General features: G+C 49.7%; 1 protein-coding gene across 1 annotated transcript in view; it reads right to left on the bottom strand.

Annotated features, from left to right (window-relative positions):
• The window catches only part of LOC119451030 (synembryn-A), a 251,017-nt gene that overhangs the window by 138,790 nt on the left and 87,667 nt on the right, over window positions 1–24,560 (bottom strand). Inside the window, exon 5 of the mRNA XM_037714460.2 lies at window positions 10,866–10,941. Within this exon, the coding sequence (XP_037570388.1) occupies window positions 10,866–10,941 (76 nt within the window). The remainder of the gene's footprint in view (window positions 1–10,865; window positions 10,942–24,560) is intronic.

The raw sequence follows: 24,560 nt of genomic DNA, 5'->3' as shown, positions 1-24,560 counted from the left end.
GATGGCACCATTCACCCTGTTGCTTACGCTTCACGGACGCTGTCCGATGCGGAGCCGAAATATAGCCAGATCGAGAAAGAAGCGCTAGCTATCATCTTCGGCGTTAAGAAGTTTCACTACTATATTTACGGGCGTCCGTTCACCCTGATAACGGACCATAAACCACTGCAGACTATTTTAGGCCCAAAGTCTGGCATACCAACTTTGGCAGCAGCAAGACTTCAACGTTGGGCAGTGACGTTGTCTGCCAACACGTACTCCTTGAAGTTTCGACCGGCGAAAGAAAATCTAGAGGCTGACTGCTTGTCGCGCTTGCCAGTTCGTCAGGAGTCCGCTAATGACGCAGAAGAAACGTTCTACTCGTTACGCTTGCAATCAATGCCGGTCACACACAAAGATATTGCACGTGCAACCTCGCATGACCAACTTCTTTGCAGAGTACTCGAGCTCACAAGTACGGGGTGGCCTAACCTTACGGACGACGTGGAGCTCAAGCCTTTCTTTGACAGGCGAACACAGTTGACCGCACACCAAGGCTGCCTCCTGTGGGGAATGCGTGTTGTGGTGCCTGCAAAGCTGAGATCTCTGGTTCTACAAGAACTTCACGACGGTCATCCAGGTATTGTGGGATCCAAAGAGTTGGCCCGCAGCTATGTTTGGTGGCCTTCAATTGACGTGGATCTTGAGTCTCACGTCAAAGGATGCAAACCTTGCCAGGAGCAGCGTAGTGCCCCTAACAGTGCTCCTTTGCACCCATGGTCATGGCCAACATCCCCCTGGAAGCGAGTACACATCGATTTTGCTGGGCCCTTCCGGCAGCACATGTTCTTAGTTGTGGTGGATGCGCATTCTAAATGGCCAGAGGTGTGCATCATGAAAAACACAACTAGCACGGCAACCATTGATCGTCTTCGCGAAATGTTTAGCCGCTTCGGTTATCCGGCAACAATCGTGTCGGACAACGGGCCACAATTTAAGTCTGCCGAGTTCCAGACGTTTGTCCTCGAGATAGGAGCGCGCCACGTCACAACAGCGCCTTATCAACCAAGTTCGAATGGCTTGGCAGAACGTTTCGTTCAGTCCCTAAAGACTGCCATGAAGAAAGATTTTTGCACTGGAAACCTGCAGGCCAGCCTTAACAGCTTCTTACTTGCTTATCGGAATACACCACACGCTACGACAAAAGAAGCGCCGGCTAACCTTATGTTCGGTCGCCGTCTTCGTTCCAAGCTGGACATTCTCAAGCCAGAAGTAGAGGAATTAGTTCGCCACCAACAATTTATTCAGTCCAGCCAAGGCAGCTTCAACGCTCGACAGTTTGCTGTAGGAGACTGTGTTCTTGTTCGAAATTACAGGGGACCACCTAGATGGCTTCCGGGTACTGTGGTACGGCAGAAAGGACCCGTTTCGTATGCCGTCAAGGTACGCACGCCAAGGGGTCTGGCCGTGTGGCATCGTCACCAAGATCAGCTTCTCCTGGGTGCAGCTGACGTCTCCAAGGGTAAGGAGAACAAGGACACCTTCTGGGAGTTCTCGGACGCCACTGCGGAGACACCTACGGCAGCGCCCGCAGCCTCGGAGGCAGCACCACCAGTACGAAGATATCCCGTACGCAATCGACGAGCGCCAGATCGCTACACGCCATCTTAATTTTGATGCAACGGTAGCTCCCCACAATTAAGCGGGAGGAAATGTCATGTATGCGATAGCGCCACGTGTTCTTGATAAGAGCGGCCAGCTAAGCCGCCCGGTAATCATGTGACCCGACTGCGATAACTATAAAGCTGGCATGTCTCGGCTGCCTCCCCGGCGCTCACTGTTCACTTGCTTTTGTACCGTCGTACTTGCGGCACTATGTAGCAATAAAGTGCTTGCTACTGTTCTACGTTTGTCTCCGGGCTTTGGACGTAACAGAAACCTACAACAAACTGCGTTCGACAATCTGAAGAAGCTACTGGCAGCCAACCAGGTGCTGACACGCTTCGACGAGAAGAAGCCGGTAATCCTTGCCTGCGATGCGTCCCCGTGCGGAATAGGAGCGCTGTTGAGTCACAGAATGCCGGATGACACGGAAGCACCAATCGCTTTTTATTCAAGAACCTTGTCCCTTACGGAGTGTAATTACGCTCAGATTGATAAGGAGGCACTCGCTGTGGTTGCCGGAGTAAAGAAGTTCCATGACTACGTATTCGGTCGCCCATTTCAGATCCATACAGACCACAAGCCGCTCCTCGGGCTCTTCACATCAGACCGGCAAACGCCACAGATGCTTTCACCGCGAATGTTGCATTGGTCCATTTTTCTGAATGGATACCAGCATACGCTCCACTACCGACCAGGAAAACAGTTAGGCCACGCAGATGGTCACAGTAGACTGCCCCAAGCGGACCAGTGCCAGGATGACCCTTCACCAGCGGAGGTCGTCATGCTTCTGGACGTACTTCCAGAATTTCCAGTCCATGCAGACGATGTGGCGAAGTACTCCTCCAAGGACGCTATCCTCTCCCGCGTCCACAACTGGGCGTGGAAGGGGTGGCCAAGCTGCGCTCCGAGTTGCGAATTCACACCATTCGTGTCTAGACAGCATGAGCTGTCCGCCCACAAGGGATGCTTACTGTGGGGTGACCGTGTGGTGATTCCAGAGGAGCTTCGTTTCCGGGTCCTCAAAGCTCTGCATATCGGACACCCCGGCATCGTCAGAATGAAAGCGCTTGCCCGCAGTTATGTATGGTGGCCCGGCATGGATGCGGCCATTGAGGAATGGGTCCGGCGATGCCTTCCTTGCCAGGAAACACGGCCTGAGACGATGCGGGCACCTGTGCACCCATGGGAGACGACCCGGACTCCATGGTCACGCCTGCACATTGATTTCACTGGTCCATTCCAAGGACAAACCTTCTTGATTGTGGTGGATTCTTATTCCAAATGGCTAGAGGTCATACCAATGTCGTCAATGACATCGAGTGCTGTAATCACTACCTTACGAAGATTGTTTGCAACTCATGGCCTGCCAGATACCCTCGTTTGAGACAATGGCCCGCAATTCACATCCACAGAATTTCGAGGGTTCTTGGATGCAAACCTCATCCGCCAAGTGACATCTGCACCGTCCATCCATCCACGAACGGGCAGGCTGAAAGGATGGTACGGACCACCAAAGAGGCATTATCTCGGATAATCCGAGGAAGCTGGGCACAGCGCCTGGCAGACTTCACTCTACAGCAGCATGTAACTGCCCACACAGTCACAGGACGCTCCCCGTGCGAGTTACTGATGGGCCGCCGACTGTCTACCATGCTGGACCGGCTGCACCCAGACCGGGCCCCTGACAAGTCCTCCCGGTTGGCAGAAGCTCTGCCTACACCACGCACATTCCAGCCCGACGACCCTGTATTTGTACACAACTACAGCCAGGGCCCACCATGGGTACCTGCTGTGATTTCCAGAGCAACTGGCCCGATCTCTTATGAGGTGGTTTTTCCGGACAGCCGTGTGTGTCGCCGGCACGTGGACCAGCTTCGTCGTCGGAGCAGCAGTCCCATGAGGTTAGCCGAAAGCGTACCTGAAGGAGGACAGCCTGAGGTCTGCGTCAAGCCCTTCCCCTGTCGGAGTGAGCTGCAGCAAGACACCAGATCCCAGTAAAACCGAGGAGCAACCAAGAGTCATGCTACCTTCGGACGACACAGCAGCGCCTCAGCCAGCAACAGAGCAAAGTGTAGAATTGCCGGGGCCACGCCGTTCGCAGCGTTCCCGTAAGACATCCCAACATCTTCGAGACTTTGTGCAGGCATTGGCTGACTGTTGAGTCCGAACTAAGGGGGAGGAAGTGTTGTGTACCGATTCTGGACGCTGAGTTCCGCGGATGACGGATTTTCATCAATCAACCCTGGTGTTGAAAAGCGCCCTCTTCCGGCCCCAAGAGTATATATATATATGCCAGTTGTAATCATGATTCCCTGTTCTGTGTTGTTTCGTGACGGCAATAAAGAGCTATTGCCGATACCGCCTTGAAGCGATGGTGCCTCGCGATAGGACTCACGCAGCAACATAACAGAGACGCTCGTTATCGGCCCAAAGGCCAAGCGGCGAGCCGACCCCGGCAGGGAGCTAAAGCCGCTCCGCCTCGGGCAAGATACCGCGGCGGAGTACGCTGTTTTCGCTGCCAACAATGAGGGCACATAGCAGGGGACTGCTCCGCACCCTGGTCTCCTGTGAGGCCGGGGAACAGGAGCGCAGGTCGCTCATGAAGGCACGAGGAATCGAACCTTTGCTTGTTCCCTTGGCGTACTGAGCAGGTTGTGTTGCTGGTGCGCACGTGCCGTTTATTCCGGTGACCATTGTCAGCCGCGAATTTTCGGCACTGCTGGACACGGGCGCAAGCGCTTTGTTGTTCGGCGAACAGGTTTTGTCCCACTTGCAAAAGCACACAGTGCACTTGCAGGACTGCCGAATGACATTCAATCTTGCGAAAGGCATGGCCCACTCGGCTGGCGCCGCAAGGCTAACTGTCAGGTGGGGAGGGCGAATGAGACACACGCGTTTCGTTGATCTCCCGGGGCTCAGTGTTTCTGCGATTCTCGGAAGGGACTTTCTCCTTAAAACTGGGATCATTGTGGACATTGCGAATGGCGACTATCGCGACGGTCAGTTCACGTTGCTAAAGCCGTTCATCAGCCGGCCGGCGTCCGATTTTGCCTGTGCAGATGAGGCGTCAGAATCATGTCGCGCGCCGAGTTCGGGGGCAAGCCCCCGAGCTTTGCACTCGCCCGCTCATGGTCCTCTTTGGAATCCAGAGGCGCGGCACGAACCGTGTCGCTTGCAGAATTCAGGGGCAGGCGCCTGCGCTATGAGCTTGTCGACTCACAATCCCCATTGGGATAGAGTGACACGGCACGAAGAGGCACTACATCTGAGTGCCAACGTGGTAGCTGATGCGCTATCTCGTGCCCCATTGTCCACCCAGAGCATTTCTCCAGGTGAGACAGCCGCTGCCAGTGCCTTTGCACCAGCAAGCGTTGGGGGCGAAACGAGCGGAGAGGGAGGCGAGTCCGCAAGTGGGCAAACCTGTTTCTTCGCGCTCCAGGCAAGCAGTGCGCCGGAAAGCGTGCGAGCTTTTCGAAAGTGAACCCATGACGCCGATGGCTGCAGTCCTGAGTGGGGACGAGACCAGCCTTCCCTTTGGGAGAACTGGAATCGCTTTCAGCAGGCAAGAGCTACTGAAGGCCCAGCAAATTGATCTGTTTTGTCGCAGAGTGAGCAACGGTCTCAGGGAGACGGAGTGCCCAGACGCTGCTGGTAGTGCGGCGAGCGCAGGAGGGCCGGAAACGGCGTGTGTCGCTGGGTCCCCCGCAGATTTATATTTGCTGGATCAGGATGGGCTCCTGCTGAAATAGTCACCGATGATGACTCTGTGGACCCGTTTAAGGTGGTTATCCCCAAAAGTCTGAGAAGCGCACTGTTGCGATGTTCTCATGGCGAACCCTTGGCCGGTCATTTGAGTGGCTCTAAAGTTTTTGCGAAACTGAGCCAAACTGTGACCTGGCCTGGCATAAAGCGTGACATTTTTCGCTATTGCCGTTCCTGCCACGTCTGTCAAATGGTGAAATCAAGGGGTGGCAAGCCGCCCGGGCTGATGAAACCAGTCGACAGTGAGCGTCCGTGGCAAGTGGCCACCTGCGATCTTATGGGGCCTTTCCCCAGGAGTAAGCAGGGGTCACACACCTGATGGTAGTCGTTGATCATTTTTCTAAATGGGTGGAACTGTTTCCGCTTCGTAAAGTGACAGCGCGAGTGGTGCTGGAAAGGCTACAGGAAGTGTTTTGTCGGTTCGGCTTTCCGAAAAGACTGATTACGGACAATGCGTCCTATTTCACCGCTCGGGTGTTTGGTGCTACGTGCCGTTCCCTGGGAATTAATCACTGCACCACTTCGCCCTACCATCCCCAGTCCAATTTGACGGAGAGACTCAATAGAACTCTCAAACCAATGTTAGCGGCCTTTGCCGAACGTCAAAAGGATTGGGCAGACCACTTGAGTGAGCTCGCATTCGGAGTCCGAAGCTCCGAGAATCGCTCAACTGGTTTCTCTCCCGCCTTTCTCAATTTTGGAAGGGAGTTGGCTAATTCGGTGACCAGTGTCATGCAATGCCAGCTCGGGGACGAGGAAGCGCCGGCAGACTGTTCTGCTTACGCTTCAGCACTTCGGGACAGGCTTTGTCGGGCTCTCAGTAGAGCAAGGCAGAGTTTGGCGTAGGCCAGGGCCCAGCAGAAGGCTCAGTACGACAGGAAGCATTGCCATCTTTCATTTAAGGTAGGTGATCTTGTCCTGAAGCGCAACCACGCTCTTAGCGATGCGACCAAGGGGTTCTCAGCCTCGCTCGCTCCTAAGTGGCTTGGTCCGTACCGAGTAGAGAAAGTTTGGTCTCCGCTCGCGTACTTGCTGAAGGATCCCCCTTCGGAAAAACTCAGCCGTGCCTACATCGCCGACCTTTAGTAAAGGCCTTTGCGTCACGGTCTGACGAGCTCGCGCCAGTGCCCAGTGGCATTGCGCGCAAGCAACAGGGCACACCCGGGGCAACGGACCGCATTCGGACCACGCACCGGTACAATCTGAGGAAGCGGTCACCTGTGTGATTTCACGCCGCATGACGGACTTTTCCGCAACCGAAGGCCCTCAGTAAAATGCGTAGCCTCAGTGGGCTAGCTTCTTTACGGCCAGTGCACGAAAAGAAGCTGGTCCCAGCCCAGCTTATTGCAAGTGTTGTTTATGTAGCGTTTCAACAGTGTGCATTTTTTTCTTTTTTTTTTCTCGGGTACGCATGCCGAGTGTAATTATTGTTTTTTTATTTGAAAGTGTTTAATTTTCGCGTGTACAGCCTTATAGTTTAATTCATTACGTGTTTTTTTTTTCTTGTACATAGACGGAGTAGATTGTTTTCCTCGTTTTTTTTTCTTTTCCCTGTTTTTTTTTTCTTTGCGAGAAGGGTGTTAGTGATTGCGCGGTCGTCAGGCGCGAGGGGGGGACAATGGTCCCATTGACTTGTCGGTGTGAGGGGGGTGAAGGACACTTTGCGCCTTCTATGGCGCGGCGCGTTGTGGACGGCGATGAGCATAGCGGTGTTTGGGAGTGTTGCGCAGCTTGGAGAAAACCGCAAGGAGTGTGTGTGCGTGCATGTGTGTGTGCGCGTACGTGCGTGGTGCCTGTTGCTCTTCGAAACAACCAGAAATCGCGCCAACTGAAGGTGGATGGGGTCACTGACCCTCTGACGTCAGACCGAGAGCCCGGCTCTCTACAGTCATCGCCGCCGTGCGAACGCCTTGCAGCCATGGTTGTGGCTGCCCCCTTTCATCTTGGCTCCGGCGGCGTGGCCAGCTGACCCGGCAGTGTTGTGAACCCATCCGGATGGAGTTCGGGACCGCCACCACCACGAAAGCAACAACTCGATCTACCAACGGTGAGCTCGTTCCTGCTATCAAGACTGCCCTCGAAACTCCTACGTTTTCGGCCACCGCCCCTAGCCACAGAGCTTTAAGCGCTGTTTCCCCTTCGCACCTTGGAGACTGTCCCGCGCCAGCGGCTGACTATTTTTGTTAATATTTCTTCCCCCCTCGCAGCGTTTATTTCCTTGTATTATAGAGCGTAGCATTCAAATTTCTTTTATTTTACCCCTATTCTTGTGAATATATATATTTTATTATTATTATTATAGTGCATGAAAGTGTTTTTGTATGTCAGAACGCAGTGTTTTAAGAGTACTTGCAGGGCTGAGGTTAGCATTTAGCTTGTGCATGAAAGACTCAATTGTCTTTGGTGCATAAGCCCCTACAAGCTGTTTCGCCAGGCTGGTAGGGGGGCATTTAAGGAGAGGAGGATGTGGGGATTGAGGGAGGTGCCGGCGCCATTGCGCGGGCTTCACCTGTTCTGCCATCCCTCGCCAACCCCGTCCACTCCTAACCGGTTCCCGCGGTAGCGCTGCGCACGCGATGGTTTGCGGCGAGGGCGGGGCGATGACGTCGCTACACAGCCGCGTCGGCTGCTAGCGGCGGAGCGTGGCTCTCTTATCTCCGGGACCAGCGCACGGTACGTACATGCTTTCCTCTCGTCCGCCGACACCTTTGTGACTAGGACTGGAGCTCGCGCACGGTGCCTTTGCCCGTGCGGGGAGCGCATATTTTGTGCTGATCCTTTCTCGACGCTAAGCCGACGAGCGGTGCCTAGTGCTCGCGCGAGGTCTTACCACGCCGAGCCGCACTTGCCGAAAGCCTAAGCCGAAGGATATTGCCCATGCTCTCGCGAGTTGACCCATTGGTTATCGCCAGAGCAAGTAGCATAGCCGCCGGGACTTTTCTTAGCAGCGTGTACCAGCTTGAGCCTGTGCTCTCGCCGCAACGTGCTATAGGTGCCTGTTATTGTATTTTCACCCTGGTGCGGGACCCCTTTGGTTCCCCACCGCATGGGCGTTTGTGCAGTGCTGGTCCCGACATATTCAATAAACGGTTTGCGTCAACTCAGGGCTTTTGCTGTGTTTTGCTGGCGTCGCTCGGTAGCCCCTTGCGGCCTCTGAGCTCATGCGCGAGCGGTGCTGGAGGCGACGGCTGACGCAGCCCTGTGGCTCGCTAAGCTCGAACCCGCGGTGGTTGGTCTCCTGTGAGACACCAAGAACCCACAATCTTCAATCTTGTTTTGCTCCTTATTACAGCATATTAAACACAAACCAACTAGCCTAGCAACAACTAACCTAGGGAACATAATACATGGAAGACAGTGGGATTTAGGTCAGGACCGCGAAAACGCCACGTAGCAGCCGGGAAGACGCCGCAGCAAGGAACATGTCAACATATCAACCTATACCTTGTTGCTCAAATATGAAAAAATGCAATGAGGCAGTGTCCCAGGCACAGTTGCCAGAAATATGAAATTTCATGCCAAACTTACGACAGCTAGTTTCATTATACTACAATGCTTTCATCAGTTATGTAAAACAGTTAACGGTAGGGGCATGCGAATACTCGAATATCATCGAATCGAATAGCGAACGCTTTAACAACTTGATTCGCGAATTGAATGTCTATCGAATATCTGCTATTAGATTTTTCGAGTATTCAATATATTCGGTGTAGAGACCCTCGCAGTGCCACATGTGCCATGGAGCCCCTCGTACTGGATGCCGCGCAAACAAGTGCCTCACTTCATTGTTTTGGGCACAAAAGGAGTGCTGAGCGGGCCACAGCCGCCAGTACGTGGCCTTTCACTCTACGAGCGATTCTGCCGTATTGCATGCGCTCCCCGACGTCGGCCCGATGCGGGAATTGAACGCAGAGCGCCCGAATACTGAATTCGCAGAACGGCGACACGTCGGCCAAGGCCACCTCTGTCGGTACAAAGTTTGTCCAGGTCGACAGGACCAATCGAAATGATAACGCGACGCAGACAGAGGGAACGGCAACAAAAGCAGTGCATATTTCGGAAAACGTCATAGTATGTGGGAAGATTGGGTCAATTAGCCACTGGAATGCACTCGGATCGTGTTGGATACGAGGTGCGATGAACGTAACACCACTTCAGCACAACTGTCAATATCACCGTGATCTTGCAATGGGCCACCTGTACAACCAAATTAGCAGCAAGCATTCCTCAATGGCTTGTGGCTCGTTACCACATCGGCTAGCAGCGAATTTTCATCACAGCCACACCATGCCACATTGCCTAGGTCATTAAGCCTAATTGGCACGCAATTGGCTCTGCTTCGTTGGGTGTCGGCGGCTGTGGTTTGGTGTCAAATCAATGCAGATCTATTCGCAGCAGCATGACATTTCGAAAGCTGACAAACCACCTAGCAAACAAAAGCGGGTCTTCGGCATTTACAACAATGTTGCTCATGGCCGCCATCTTTGCGACCCTCCATACTCTTGTTCCCGACGCAGTCTCTTTTTCGAGCAACCTGTCACAAGACTAGCTCTTGATTTACACGATGGGCACGAAAGTGTCATGTGACGTGGACCACCCGGCTGCATTCATGTGCGTGGACAGCAGATTGACGAGGAAAGGGGGACATCGCGCAACCTTCCCGCCGCGACCCTATTGATTTCAAAATCTTTGACAGGTAGCAAATGACGCTGATAATGGAAAAGAGCCTTCTCTACCAGCGGCGCCAACCACAGCACCAACGATAGCTACACGTGAAGCGGTGATTGAGTCACGTTAGGAAGGGTCTGCACTTTTGTCTGTCGCACAGATTAGTCTTACGATAACTCACCTGCAATAAAGTTTGGAAAGTCTTTCTGTATATTGAAGGAAAACTGGAAAGCAAAACTTTCTATGCAATAAAAGATTGCCATAATACACAGGTTCACAGTTGAACTAAGAGCCCGATAGCTTTTCAGTACTATTCAGTACAACATAACATATCCCTAATTCTTTAGCTTGAGAGGTAAAAAAAAAGATCACTTCATTCTACTCAACTGACATTCTCGATAAAAAAATATTTTCGACATTTTTATACCAGGAACTCAGCTGTAATCAGTGCTAGTATAGTAATTGGAGTTCCCTTTAATAAAAGCAGACTGTACTGTATATCTTGATGGAGCCAAGTTGCTGATAGCCTGCTGCCTTCTTGTAATGCAATGCTAGAAGACTCCTGAGCATGTGCATCCCCATGTTCTTTTGCCCAAAATTTGCAAGCATTCAACTTAGTGATAAGTTTTTCTGATATTCAACTCGATATTTGGCATTTTCTTTTCTTGATTCAATTTTATATTCAATTTGAAATCTATTATTCGGTATTCACACACCCCTAGTTTACAGTACTATTTCGGTTTGTGCCAAATGTCAAGACCTTTAGTAGAAAAGCCTGGTTTCAAACCCACCTTGACATCGTGTGGCAGATCTGGATGCACGTACAGCTTGAGCCGCAGCATGACGCCTTCCACACAGCCATTGTGACTGCACAGGGACAAAGTTCACTTGACAACCTGTCTCCAACAGAATTTACTCATGGTTTGAGAAAGAAACGAGTTTGCGCAGAGAGGAGTACCTTTCAATTTATGATCTCATGGATTCTGAATTGGTCTGGTGTACGCTTCACAAGTTTGTAGAAGAATATGTCCGTCATGCATGGCCTTCAAGTATCAGTATTTTGATATCACTTGACAGCAGATTAGGTGCAGCAGACTATACATGACATGCAGATGGATAGCTCAAATGTTTTTCGCATTGAAGAAATACGTGGAAATCTACTTACGGCCATGAAACTAGCTGAATGCTTATTATTTAGAATTTATGTCATATGCATGTTAACAATGGTAGACTAAGAAAAAAACGGTAACCAACAGCGGTCATCATCAACATTAAAAATTTAATTCTGGCATTGTTACGTGCCTAAACCATATGATTATGAGGGGCCCCATAGTGAGATTATTTAGACACCTGAATTTTCTATAATAAATCATTCATTTCGACCACGTGGGAATCTTCAACATGCACCTGAATACAAGAACATGAGCGTTTTGGCATTTTAGCCTCTGTCAAAATGTGGCCACCGTAGAAAATTGAACCCATGACCTCGAGTTTAGCAGCTTAACATCATAGCCACTAAGCTACCGTCTCAAAATTGAATGTGGATCAATTGAAACACGTGATCTTGCAATGGGCGTTTGCTCACGTTTGCTACCACGCGATCACGTTTGCGCTACCTTCGGAACATACCTTACCCTATCTTCCTCTCAATGGCCCTCTTCAATTACCAGCCCCGGACTGCTTGGGACTGCTGTGCCACATTCAATTTTGCTCGGAAGCTTCCAAAGCTCCGCCCACCATCAGCCTAATTCTTCTACAGGACAAGGTCTCTCCCAGCAATCTCCAATTACCCCTGTTCTGTGCTAGCTGGCTGCAAGTTATGCTTGCAAATCTGCCATCCTCAACTGCATTCTCCTTCCATTGGCACCCATTCTGTAACCTACCAGTCCTACATGCATTACATGACCTGCATGCCCAGCACTTAAGGTCCCTGCATTTTTCAAAGGTAGCTCAAACTCCTCCTCTCCGCACCGTTTCCTCCTTGCCCCACCCTCTCGGCCACCATCAGTGAGCGAAACGTGCGGCCGCTACCGCCCGCTTCATATCGTATCACATGCGACGCATTGAAGCGCTTGCTTGAAACGTGACTGTTCTGGGCGCATTTTCACAAGGCTGTTCGTACGTAAGATATCTACGTAAGGTAAGTAATACCTTCAATTATTAGTAGAATCTGCATCACTCAGACGAGGAACGAATGGTGTTCAGTTTAACTGATGCATTTACAAAAACGAAGAGCTATATATACATCAAACTATGCAGACACAACACGGCGGAGACATTTATGTGCTAAATACCCTCAACGTGATTTTTTTTTTTTTAGTTTCCAAAATGCATCCGCGCACTTTTATTTCCCCCTCAGTTATACGCCTTGGTTCCCGCGTATGCGCGCGCTTTCTGCGTTTTGCTCTTTAATTGGCAACTCTTCCATTATGCTCATTTTATGAGAAGTCATACTGGTATTCATATTGCCAAAATGCGCCCTTTTGTTTGCCGCAGAGCATAAACCGGGACTTTTTTTTTACGCAATCGTTGGCTGATGGTGAACTCGCCAACGCACCCACCTTCCCGCGTTCATGACTAACTGGGTGAGAACAGCGATCAGAACCTCCCTCAGTAATGACCTCCCCTCGGTGGCAGTCAAATTTCTGTCTTCCGATATGGTGGAACCATATCGCTCGCCGTTTGAAGTTTCATTTGCCACGAGGAACCACAAAAATCTTGCCCCCCTTGGCAATGCCATTCGAACATCCAACAGCACAGCAAGTCGGCATCGTGCTGCAGCCGAGCGAGTCTTCGAAAATGTGAAAAGCCTACGCTCACGCACAGTGCACATGTGTCCCGGTGTTTCTACGCTCACTAATGGCGCCATTTTCCTGCGATAACAAAAGCCGCGCAGGTTATTCGTCAAGTGTCAAGAATCGTCCAGTGGGAGAGCGGAAAACGGCGAAGAAGTCAGGAGAGGGGTAGAGAGCAGGGAGGAAATTCTCCTTTCCTATTTGAACAATGGTTTGCGCTACCTTTGGAACATACCTTACCATATCTTCCTCTCAATGGCCCTCTTCAATTATCAGCCCCGGACTGCTTGGGACTGCTGTGCCACATTCAATTTTGCTCGGAAGCTTCCGAAGCTCCGCCCACTATAGACCAAAATTAGTCAGAAGCGCATTCGTTTTTTCATGGACCTAAAGTTATGGACTGCCCACGGACTGTTGGAGCTGTCAGCAGATTTTCACTCGCACAAGCGCAAGCAACTAGCAGACGATGGCTCCCATAAAAAGATGCGCGCAGTGTTTCACGCCATGCTGTGAAGGATACAGTGTGCTTCTGCATACTTTTCACATCCCAGTTGGCAAATACTGTGCACTGAGCTATGTTCTATCGCTTCTGTTTTATCAGTGCTTTGTGTGCCATCATGCAAGTTTTTCACTAACGGTCTAATTGCTGTAGCTTTAGTCTTTGTGTTTTTAAAGTGAGAAGCACAGCGATTAGGCCCACATGCTTGCTTTTCTTGACGTGTTTCGCGACATCTGTCATGCTCATTGATACATAGCAGGTAAATTTCGCTTTTCAGGTGAGTGAAACTGGTGTGCGAGGAAGCATATCATATTGCATGTGGCTATTTCACGCCGGTAGCTGGAGTGGTATCTATACCATCGGAGCTTCGCCGATTGCTGTTGACATTTATGTTGATCCCTTCTGTTGCCAAGTTCGAGCATTTGATTTTTGACGTGCAGAATTAGTAGACGGTGAACCCAAGCTCTACCCTAAACGCGTCAGGTCTTTAATTAGTAGACGGTCTCACGAGCTTTGAGGATATCGGCGGGTGCTTTCTGCATGAACAGCGACGTGGCACGACCACGATTTTGTTTATGTCCATATGGGAATTCTGCTTAAATTTCGCAAGCTTAAATACAGCAGTTAAGGGGCACGAAGGTCAAGAGCACAACGTAAACTGCTCTTTGCCAGCGTTCTGTGCGCTCAAGCTACGATTTCTCTATGCAAGCTTTATGGTTGTGTCGGCGAGGTGGCCTCTGAGACTGTATTATTTCAGAGGCCACGCTAATGAATTCGCTGGGTTCTAAGAGCAGACGACGGGAGCCAGGAGAGTGACTTCCGGTCATAGTGCTTTCGAACGAAACCTCGGACAGTCCCCAACAGCTGGATCACGTAACCGTGAAGCGCTCTTCCGTCAGGGCTAGTCAGACCGGAAGCCGCAGATGGTTTGCGGACACTCCGGGACTGCGTAATCGAAGAAGCCCAATGTCAACTATAATATTAGCTACGTTTGCTTGCCCTCTAATCCACTTTGCTGTCTTCAAGTCTCTTAATGCCAAACCTAACATTTCACATTCCATCGCTCACTGTGCAGTCCTTAACTTCTCAAGATTCTTTCTTAACCTCCAAATTTCTGCCCTATATTTTAGTACTGGGACTTGACCGAAAATCTTTGGGGAGCTCTGTTTGTAAACACAGAAAAGGTCAGTAGAATGCAATGATTGCATGCTCTAATTTTCAATGGTAGCCATAAGCTGCCAGTTATGATTTGGTAATGCCTGCAGCAGGCACTCCAACTCATTTTTTTTTCTTTTTTCTGTAAATTTATTTCTCGTAATCAGGTTTCCCAGTGAGTATCTGGCCTAGCTGAACGCACTTTTCCATTGTGCACCAATTCTAGAGGCTGAATGCCGGCCACGAACTCTTTTTCTCTTGCCAGGGAATGAAGCCAGCCAGTCTTTCGACATCAGTGCAAGAACTGCTTGGCTTGGCAGCAATTATATACATTGCACATGCTCATTCCAGGGTCAAGAAGAGGGTACAAGGTGAGAACTATCCCAAAGGTAGCAAGTGCAAAAAAAAAGTATGGCATCGCCAACTAAGCCCATCGGATCAACATTGCTTGCTTACACGTTAGAACTCTTTACCATTCCTTTTTTTTTAATGTGACTACTTCTAGCGGCTGGTTACAGGACACAGAAGCATAGAATGCGTGGTAAAGGTAACAGCTATAGTAAACCCCGTTGACAAAAATTGCCTGCTGCAGTAGACCCCATTGAAAAGCCTCTTGGTCAAGCAGCAGAGAGATTATGTCTCCCTCTGAAATGAAATGAGACTTGGACAGTCTCATCTGTGCAGTAAAAGACAATCTCTTGCTTTAGCTGATGTTTGAACAGCAGAGGCACAACAAGTGGTGACTGCTGAGCAGAATAGGATTAATAGCAACCAAGGAATCAAAGGCAGTAAGAAAAAAATATTGCTACACGCGTGTGGTATTTGATTGTTTGACCGAGGCGCGCGGGCGCCATCACTCGAGAAAAGAAGAGGAAGAACGAGCTGGGCTCGCGCTGTGAACCTAACCGGTCAGCGCTGCAACCGCTGTTGTAAATACATCCTGTAAATAGTTGCCCGTCTTACTGACTCGTTCTTCGCGTAACAATATTTTTGGCCATAAAAATGTTAAGCATTCCGTGGAATACCGAAAGCAGACGTAGCAGGTATCAAAGGAAAGAAGACAACACAAAGGAGAGAGAACGGAGGAAAGACACTCAACCGACAGTCCTTAATACAGGCTGTTTGGGGAGGCGGCTGCGCAGGGTACCCTCGGCTCTGCACATTCACTACCCGAGCTATTTCGCACGAGGTTCCCAGCACTTGGCAACGCTGCTATGGTTTCTAGTTAGCACGGGGGCATTTCAGTGTTCAGAGGGTTTCAGTGCTATTTATCAGTCCTACTTTTCTTTTGGTGCATGTGCTGTGTTTGTTACGTTTAAACTTGTTCATATATATTGTTACAACGCTGGGAACAAGGTGGAAAAAGAAGGACACGAGCTGGTGTCGGAAGACAACAACGTTAGGGACTTGCCTGCGCTGCCTGTCTCTTGTAATATCACCTGTAAATAGATTTTACTGTTACTTTCATCCTTGTGTCACATTTTGGTGGAGCTGCGGGGTACATCTCATGCGAGACGGAGCTCCGAAGCGGACGTAGCCCGGCCGTTACCACCATACCGACTGACGAAGCGGCTACAACGGCGACCACAACGGCACCCACCATGCCAACCGTCATCTTGGCTCAGCCCCGCGACCATGGCATGTTTACGGGGACCAACAACCTGGACGTCGAAGATTGGCTCGGCTGTACGAGCGTGCCAGTGAAAGTAACAGGTGGGACCAGACCGTTATGTCAGCCAATCTGATCTACTACTTAAACGGCACGGCAAGGGTCCGGTTTCAGACACACGAAGAGGAGCTAACGAGTTGGGAGCAATGTAAGAAAAAGCTCTGTGACCTTTTCGCGAGGACAGTTGGGCGACAACAAGCCGCGAAGAGGCAACTCGGAACTCGCGCCCAGACGTCAACCGAGTCATACGTGACGTATATTCAGGATGTTCTTGCGCTTTGCCGCAAGGTGGACGAGCGAATGCCGGAAGATGAAAAGGTGAACCATGTGCTCAAGGGCATAGCTGATGACGCCTTTAACCTGCTCGTGTACAAGAACTGCACCAGCATCGACGACATCATAAGTGAATGTAGGCGTTTCGAAGAAGCTAAAGGACGTTGAATTGTCCATCAGTATACCCGTCTTCCGAATACAGCCGCTACATCATCGTGCGAAGACCATTCCGCGCCTCAGCCGACCACGTCCGAAAGCATTGTGCGCATCGTTCGGCGAGAGATAGAGGCCGCATCGCCAGTTAACTCCTAGATGTATGCCCCGAACGATTTTAGACCGACGATTTCCCTAATCCATTCTGTCGTTCGCGAAGAGCTGGCGAACCTTGGTGTTCTCTCCGTTTGCCCCATCAACCGATCCGACGCCTTTACTACGACTGTCCCGGCTCAGCGGAACCAGTACCTCTCACGGCCCTACCGTAACCCAATGGAATGGCGAACACCAGATGACAGGCCTATTTGCTTTAACTGCCGACGTGTTGGCCATATTTCTCGTCACTGCCGCAACACCTGGACATGCTCATTTCGATATGCATTCCAACCAGACCATCGCTCACCAGGTAGTCGCCCGCCGCCGGAAGAACCCACAGAGCCTTACCACCGTGCTGAGGCCTCGCCACCTACACGGCAGAGTCGTTCGCCTTCTCCTCGACGGCCCCTGCCTCGCCCAGCTACTCTTCGCCGTTCTCCGTCGCCCATGTACCGGCGCTCGTCGGAAAACTGACAGGTGGAGCTCCGAGGGGTGACGCTGCTACATCGACCCGGACTGAAATTCCTCTGCTGACCCTGCCGACGGATAGAAATTTACTTCAGGTGTATGTGGATGGTGTCCTTGTGACGGCTTTAATTGATACCGGCACGCACATCTCTGTCATGAGTGACCATCTTCGTCGACGCCTGGCTAAAGTGATCACACCTGCTACGTCCTGTGTTGTGCCGGTCGCCGATGGCAGAACGCCGGCCATCAGACCTCTGGCCGTTTCACTATTCTGGAAGAATGTTCCCACGACGTTATTTTGGGTCTCGATTTTCTATCAGCGCATTCGGCATTGATTGATTGCTCCGCGGGACTTGTTCATCTCGATTTGCCCTGCTCTTCTGACCCTCCTGAGAAAGTTTCCAGCAGATTGTGTTCAACTGAGCACATTCGTCTCGGGCGTATTCCGACGTAGAATCCTGAGCGATGGGCAGGACGGTGTCGAAAGGCAATACAGGGTCGCGGCCGTACAATAGATAAAACGGTGAGTAACCGGCTGTGTCGTGACGCGACGAATTGTACGCGAATGTGATGAAGGGGAGAGCATTGTCCCAGTCACGGTGGTCATCGGAAACGTACATTGATAGCATGTCGGTGATGGTGCGATTAAGGCGCTCAGTCAAGCCGTTCGTCTGCGGATGGTAGGCAGTAGTGAGCTTGTGCTTGGTGGCGCAGGAACGGAGTAGGTCGTCCACAACTCGGGAGAGGAAATACCGGCCGCGGTCTGTAAGAAGTTGACGAGGAGCACCGTGATGAAGGATGATGTTGTGCAAAAGAAACTCAGCGACGTCGGTCGCGCAGGATGTCGAAAGAGCTTTGGTGATCGCGTACCGAGTGGCATAGTCGGTAGCGACAGCAATCCACTTGTTGCCGGAAGCAGATATAGGGAAAGGTCCAAGCAGGTCTAACCCAACGCGAGAGAACAGTTCGGATGGCACGTCGATAGGTTGAAGGCGACCAGCAGGGAGTAGAGGTGGCTTTTTCCGGCGCTGACATAACTCGCAAGAAGTGACGTAGCGGTTCACGAACCGGTATAGACCGGGCCAAAAGAATCGGCGTCGTACACGATCGTACGTGCGAGAGACACCAAGGTGACCAGCCGTGGGTACATCGTGTAACTGAGAGAGAATGGTGGCACGCAGATGGCGGGGAACGACAAACAGCAGCTCGGGACCACTAGGGTGCATGCTGCGCCGATACAACATGCCGTCCTGGATGAGAAACAGTCGAAGGGAGGGGTCGGACGGCGCAGATGCGAGCTTGTCCATTACGTCACGTATGTAGGGGTCACGGCGCTGCTCGGTGGCGAGGTCAGCGAATGCAGAGAGCGAGGGAACAGGAGCAGGAGCGTCGGTCGCACAAATATCCGGAGGATCGACAGGATGACGTGACAGACAGTCGGCATCTTGGTTTAAACGACCCGACTTGTATTCCACGGTGTACGGGTACTCCTGAAGTCGCAATGCCCAGCGACTGGGGACCTTGTCCTTCTATGGTCTCCTAGCCGCCGCGTTGGCCTATCAGAAAAGCTAATGCCGCGCTACGCTGGTCCTTACCGGGTCCTCCGCCAGGTGACAGCTGTAACATACGAAATCTCCCCGGTCACGACTCCAGCTTGCTCTGCGCAACCTCCCCGTGAGATCGTGCATGTTGCCCGCCTCAAACGCTACCAGTCTTCGTCTACATCAGACACACCGGGACGGTGCTTCCACGCCGGAGGGCCATATGTTACAACGCTGGGAACAAGGTGGAAAAAGAAGGGCACGAGCTGGTGTCGGAAGACAACAACGTTAGGGACTTGCCTGCGCTGCCTGTCTCTTGTAATATCACCTGTAAATAGATTTTACTGTTACTTTCATCCTTGTGTCAAAATATTTTAAAGGCCCTATCCATAAAGGCTCTTGATAATCGTCTACTTCCTGTGCCATATTCAAAAGCACAAATGGACCACTAAAATATACAGGACGTTTAGGTTTGTATCTAGGAGTCCAAATGTGTTTTTTTTTTCGTGGCTGGTGTATTTTCTTACCTCTGTCTATGATTAATGCCAAACACACAAGCTATCATCAAATGCTTCACTGGTAATGCATTAAATATGTATGCCTCAAACCATAGCTTTTCAAACTGCACTCCGCAGAACCTATAGATTTTGCAAACAGCATTTTCCCAAAATGTGGAATGGGGCAAAATGGAAACCTGTTTCCCCTGCTCGTTCCCATAATTTCTTGATTTAAAGAAAACATCTTGCAATGCATGTTGGACTTAACAAACGCGGTCTGTAAGAAGTTGACGAGGAGCACCGTGATGAAGGATGATGTTGTGCAAAAGAAACTCAGCGACGTCGGTCGCGCAGGATGTCGAAAGAGCTTTGGTGATCGCGTACCGAGTGGCATAGTCGGTAGCGACAGCAATCCACTTGTTGCCGGAAGCAGATATAGGGAAAGGTCCAAGCAGGTCTAACCCAACTTGTTTGCCTGCGCAAAACCTGGTTGCCGACGGATGACGACATTGGCTTATTGTAATGGCCATGCATGATTTTCATAACAGACATGTCGGCACAGCGCGCATGCCACATCTGCAATTTAGTGCAAGACTGTGAGTGTTCCTACAAAAAATCATTGCAATTTTTGGGCTCGTGGTGTTCACGCTTAGCATTTTTCATTCCTGCTCCCGAGAGAAGTTTTGAACACGTGAGCAGGAATGAACTCTGAAGCTTTTTAAGCTGAGGGCCACTTGTTTGCCTGCGCAAAACCTGGTTGCCGACGGATGACGACATTGGCTTATTGTAATGGCCATGCATGATTTTCATAACAGACATGTCGGCACAGCGCGCTTTCAATACAAGCGTGTTTGCTACCTGTTGGTTTCTACCTCATCCAGAACAGACAATAGAAGCCCAACAAACACTGACACCAAGGACAACATAGCGGAAATTACTTGTATTTACTAATTGAATTAAAGAAATGACAAATTAATGGAAATGAAAAATAGACAAAAAAAACTGGCCGCAAGTGGGGAACGATCCCACGTCTTCGCATTATGCGTGCGATGCTCTTACCGTTGAGCTACCACGGTGCTGTTTTCCCATGCACTTTCTGAGGTATTTATAGGCAGTTTTAGTTAAGCGTGTCTGCCGTAATAGCGGGCCGGAATAGCGGGATCGAAATGCGCATGTGCAGGACGCTACACGACCCATACCGTTTACCGTATGCACGCTATTTCTCAGATTTAACGTTACCGTCCTGCGTGCATTATGTAGTTTACGTACAACAAGGCGCCGCTCCCGGCCGCCCACTTCGAACTAAATTTCACATTTTGTAGAATTCACTTCATTCGTAGCAAATCATTGTGTAAACGGCTTTCGCTTAGTCTCAGGCCACTTCGACGACAGAGTATTTTGGATAACCTTGAGGAATTTGCTAGAGCGCTTCTCGTTTCGAACGTGCCTAAGCCTAACAAGAGAAATTTTCTCCGAGATGCAAGCGCCACCTATCGGTAAAATAGGAAGATAGGCGCGACGACGGCATATGGCCTCTGAGATGGGAAGATTTCGGAGGCTATGGTAGACAGCTTGTACTGCTTGTCTGTTTCGCTGCAGATTGGAGGACATGAGCAGTAAAATACAACATGCTCCTGGCTTCCATTGCGCTGTTTCTCGCACTTTCTGGACGCACACAAAATTACTTAGGTGCCTCATGTATGCGAAATTCAAGGCGTAATGGAATAGTGTCCCGCACATAAACTATGCTATCAAGTTATACTAAAACTCTCTTTCTGCAAAGTTTGTTTGCAAAATGGTATCGCTAATTCCCTTAACCCCGCTATTACGCTAACGTTAAACTAAAACTGTCCTATGTTTTTACAATTGGAACTAAAACTGGAGTGTTAGCCAGTGCCACCACTCACAAACCTAGGCGGCGGATATGGAACATCCTTTCTGCCACAGGCGTCACGAGTACGTGATCTTTTTTGGGTGAAGGCAACTGGCCAAAAAACCCACATATGGTTGTGATTGCGATGATGGTACTGCCCTTTGTATCGGGTCGCCGTAGTTGGCCCTGTCCAAACTGGCATGAACACATAAAAAAGAACATGAACACATAAAAAAGAAAGAAAAAAAAAAAACACGGAAACATCCTTTCGTGAACTTCAGAAACAAAAAGAAATGTTAGCACAGTCATCGGCGCAGCACTCCATGCTGCCACCAAAACTTGAGGCGTTTCTTGGTCACCTCCGCAGCCTCGACCTCCTCCGTCTTGAAACCAAGTGCGGTAGGCAGCGCCTGTGTGCGGGTTGGTGCCACTGCACTCCAGGACCACGTGACGCAATGTCTCGTCCGACTTTCCACAGAGGGCGCACGTTGTGGAAACCGCCTCGGTGAAGCGCACTCTCCAAATGCGTGTGCGCAGCACACCCGCTCTCGCCTCCAGCAGCAGTGAGCTTCCCTTCGAGTTGTCGTAGCAGCACTCGGTGTGGATTTTGATGATTTGTGAATTTTATTGGCGCAAGGGCCAGGTATGGCCAAAGAGCGCCAGGCAAGAAACAATGAAATAATTCTCAAAGGTACAACATGACAAATGTCAGATTTGTGAATCTGAATGGTGAATGGCAGATGTAATTTGGCTGTAGAGAGGCCTAAAAATAGTCACTGTAAAGTGCGTAAAATATTGCTACGCGAGAGACATTCATCCTGGGGCAGACGACGAAGAAGACGGTTGTCTCTGGTGCTGGTGGCTATATACGTAACAATATACAGATGTTAAAATAATGACAATGACTAGTGATGTATAGTATGAGCATAAAAGTTCTATTACAAAGGGATGATTATTCAAACGTATGAGTAAAAATAGCACTCGTACTTCACCAGTGGGCCCTTGAAGCAAGGGCTGGGAGGCACGTGCTTTAGAGAAATGCAATCGCAGCAGCGGCCTCTAGTGAGAGGATACCTTGGGCTGATAACGTGCAGTGTTCCAATCTCTCGTAAAAACATTAAAACCAACTTGTGGTCAAAGAGTGGCTCAATGCCAAGAAACATTGCTAGGTGGAGTGGAATGTGTTGTCTATATGCCATGGCAAAGTACCTTTTTCTTTGAACTTCAGTTTCCCGACACTCCAACAAGACGTGAAGGACCGTAACAGTCTCGCCACATTTATTACATACAGGAGAATCATCACCGGTCAGTAGATAGGAGTGAGTGCCATACGTGTGGCCTATCCTAAGACGGCAGAAAATAACGTCAGTTTGTCGTATTTTTGTTACTGGAGGCCAGTTTCCCACGCTTGGCTTTATAACGTGGAGTTTATTAAATTCCTCAGTGTCCCACGTACGTTGCCAATGGCCCCTCAGTTTCTTGCGAATGAAGGGCTTTAAATCCATGACAGGGACAGGTATGGAAAAATTACTTAGTTCTTTATTTACTGATGTAGCTGTCGCAGAAACGAGACGAGACAGCTGCGTTCGATGCGAACGAAATCAAGATTCTTCTTTTTCTTTTCTTTATTGCTTTTCTTAGCGCGCGCGCCTTTGGAGCTCGCCGTCTTCTTCTTTCTCGTCTTGTCCACTCTCATCAGTTTCAATAGCTTCCGGCCGCGAAAAGTTTCCTTCTCATCAGTGGAAGCAACCTTCGAGTGTGTATAGGTGTTGAACAGGTCTCCGAACGAGTTTTCCTTTGGATTTTAAGAGACAGGAGCGCGGTTTCCCGTCGACTCCAGAATATACTTCAATGACCTTAGCCAGGTTCCAGAAGGATCTAGGAGCACGTGCACCGATCAAAACGATATCTCCTTGGTTCACTGTCATTTCTTGCTTTCTTGCGTTACACTGCTCTCTCAGTTCTTTCAGATATTCCTTGTTCCATCTCTTCCACCAATCTTTCGTAATTTTTTGCTTATTTCTCCACATTTCTTCTATGCTGATCTTTTTTTCACTTTCTGTACTGTCTTTGATCCTATGCTTTCCACCTATTATATCAGCCGGCACAATAGGTAGAGGTTCATCTGGTTCGCTGTATACATAGGTCAATGGTCTGTTATTAAGGGCAGCTTCAACTTCAGTTGTTAGTGTTTGCATCTCTTCTCTTGATAACAGTCTTTTCCCAATAACTTTCCTCATTGTTGATTTCATGCTTCGTACCATTCTTTCATAAAAGCCTCCTCACCAAGGCGCTTGTTCTGCGATGTACTTCCATTTGATTTGATCCCCTTGGCTTGCCCTTTTGGAGACTTCTTTCTGTAGTTCCTTTATCATACGATTGATGTCTCTGTTGGCCTTCTTGAACGTCCTTGCGTTGTCACTATAAATGATGCAACATAGCCCTCGTCTCGCAGTAAATCTTCGGAATGCAAGTAAGAATGCTTCTGTTGTCGTGTTGTCCACAACTTCGAGATGTACAGCTCGTGTGGTAGCACATACAAATATTGCAACATACTGTGTTGTAGTGCCTTTCATCGCGTCCTTTACAAGTAACGGACCCGCGAAATCCACTCCGATCACTTCAAATGGTTGTCGCTCGTTGACTCTGTCAGCAGGAAGTGGTGCTGTTTCTTGGTGTAGTGGTCTAGCGTCAAATCGTTGGCACTTTAGACATCCATGAATTATCTTCTTCACGAGCTGTCTTCCTTGTATTATCCAGTACTTAGTTCGAAGCTGTGATAATGTGACGCTTATTCCTCCGTGCAGTGTGAGTTGATGGATATGGCGTACCAGCAGCTTTGTACCAGCCGTCCACTTTGGCAGCACAATAGGATGTCTTTCGTTGTATGATAATCCACTTTGAAGTAGCCGACCTTTGTATCTTATCAGACCTTGATCGTCTTCAAAGACTTCCGTACCATGAAGAAACATCCTTGTTGTCTTCGTAGGAATGCTCTTGCTCTGTACTATGTTTTCTCGTATATGTTGTTGTTCTAGCTTGATTATTGTCGTCTCAGCATTCTTCAGTTCCTCAAAACTCAGATCTCCGATGATCGGTCTCTTTTTTCGTATATTCCGGATATACCTGAGAACCCAAGCTGTGACTCTGAGTAAGCGTATGTATGTGCCATACTTCTCCGCGTCAATCACTGCCGTATTTGAGGTGCATGTGTTGATCGCATAACTTTCACCATGCTCAGTGTCATCTTCTGCTTCTGTTTGTTCTGTATTTTTCTTTTTCAGAACTGACCATTTTGGACCATGCCACCATAGCTCTGAGTTTATCAGACGCTCTGCGCTTACACCTCTAGTCATCAAATCAGCTGGGTTTTCTTCACTTGCAATGTAATTCCACTCTGACAGTTT

The sequence above is a fragment of the Dermacentor silvarum genome, chromosome 4 (genome assembly GCF_013339745.2).
Source record: "Dermacentor silvarum isolate Dsil-2018 chromosome 4, BIME_Dsil_1.4, whole genome shotgun sequence".
Taxonomy (NCBI): domain Eukaryota; kingdom Metazoa; phylum Arthropoda; class Arachnida; order Ixodida; family Ixodidae; genus Dermacentor; species Dermacentor silvarum.
Note: the sequence above shows the minus strand (reverse complement) of the source record. Positions and strands in the feature narration are given on the sequence as shown.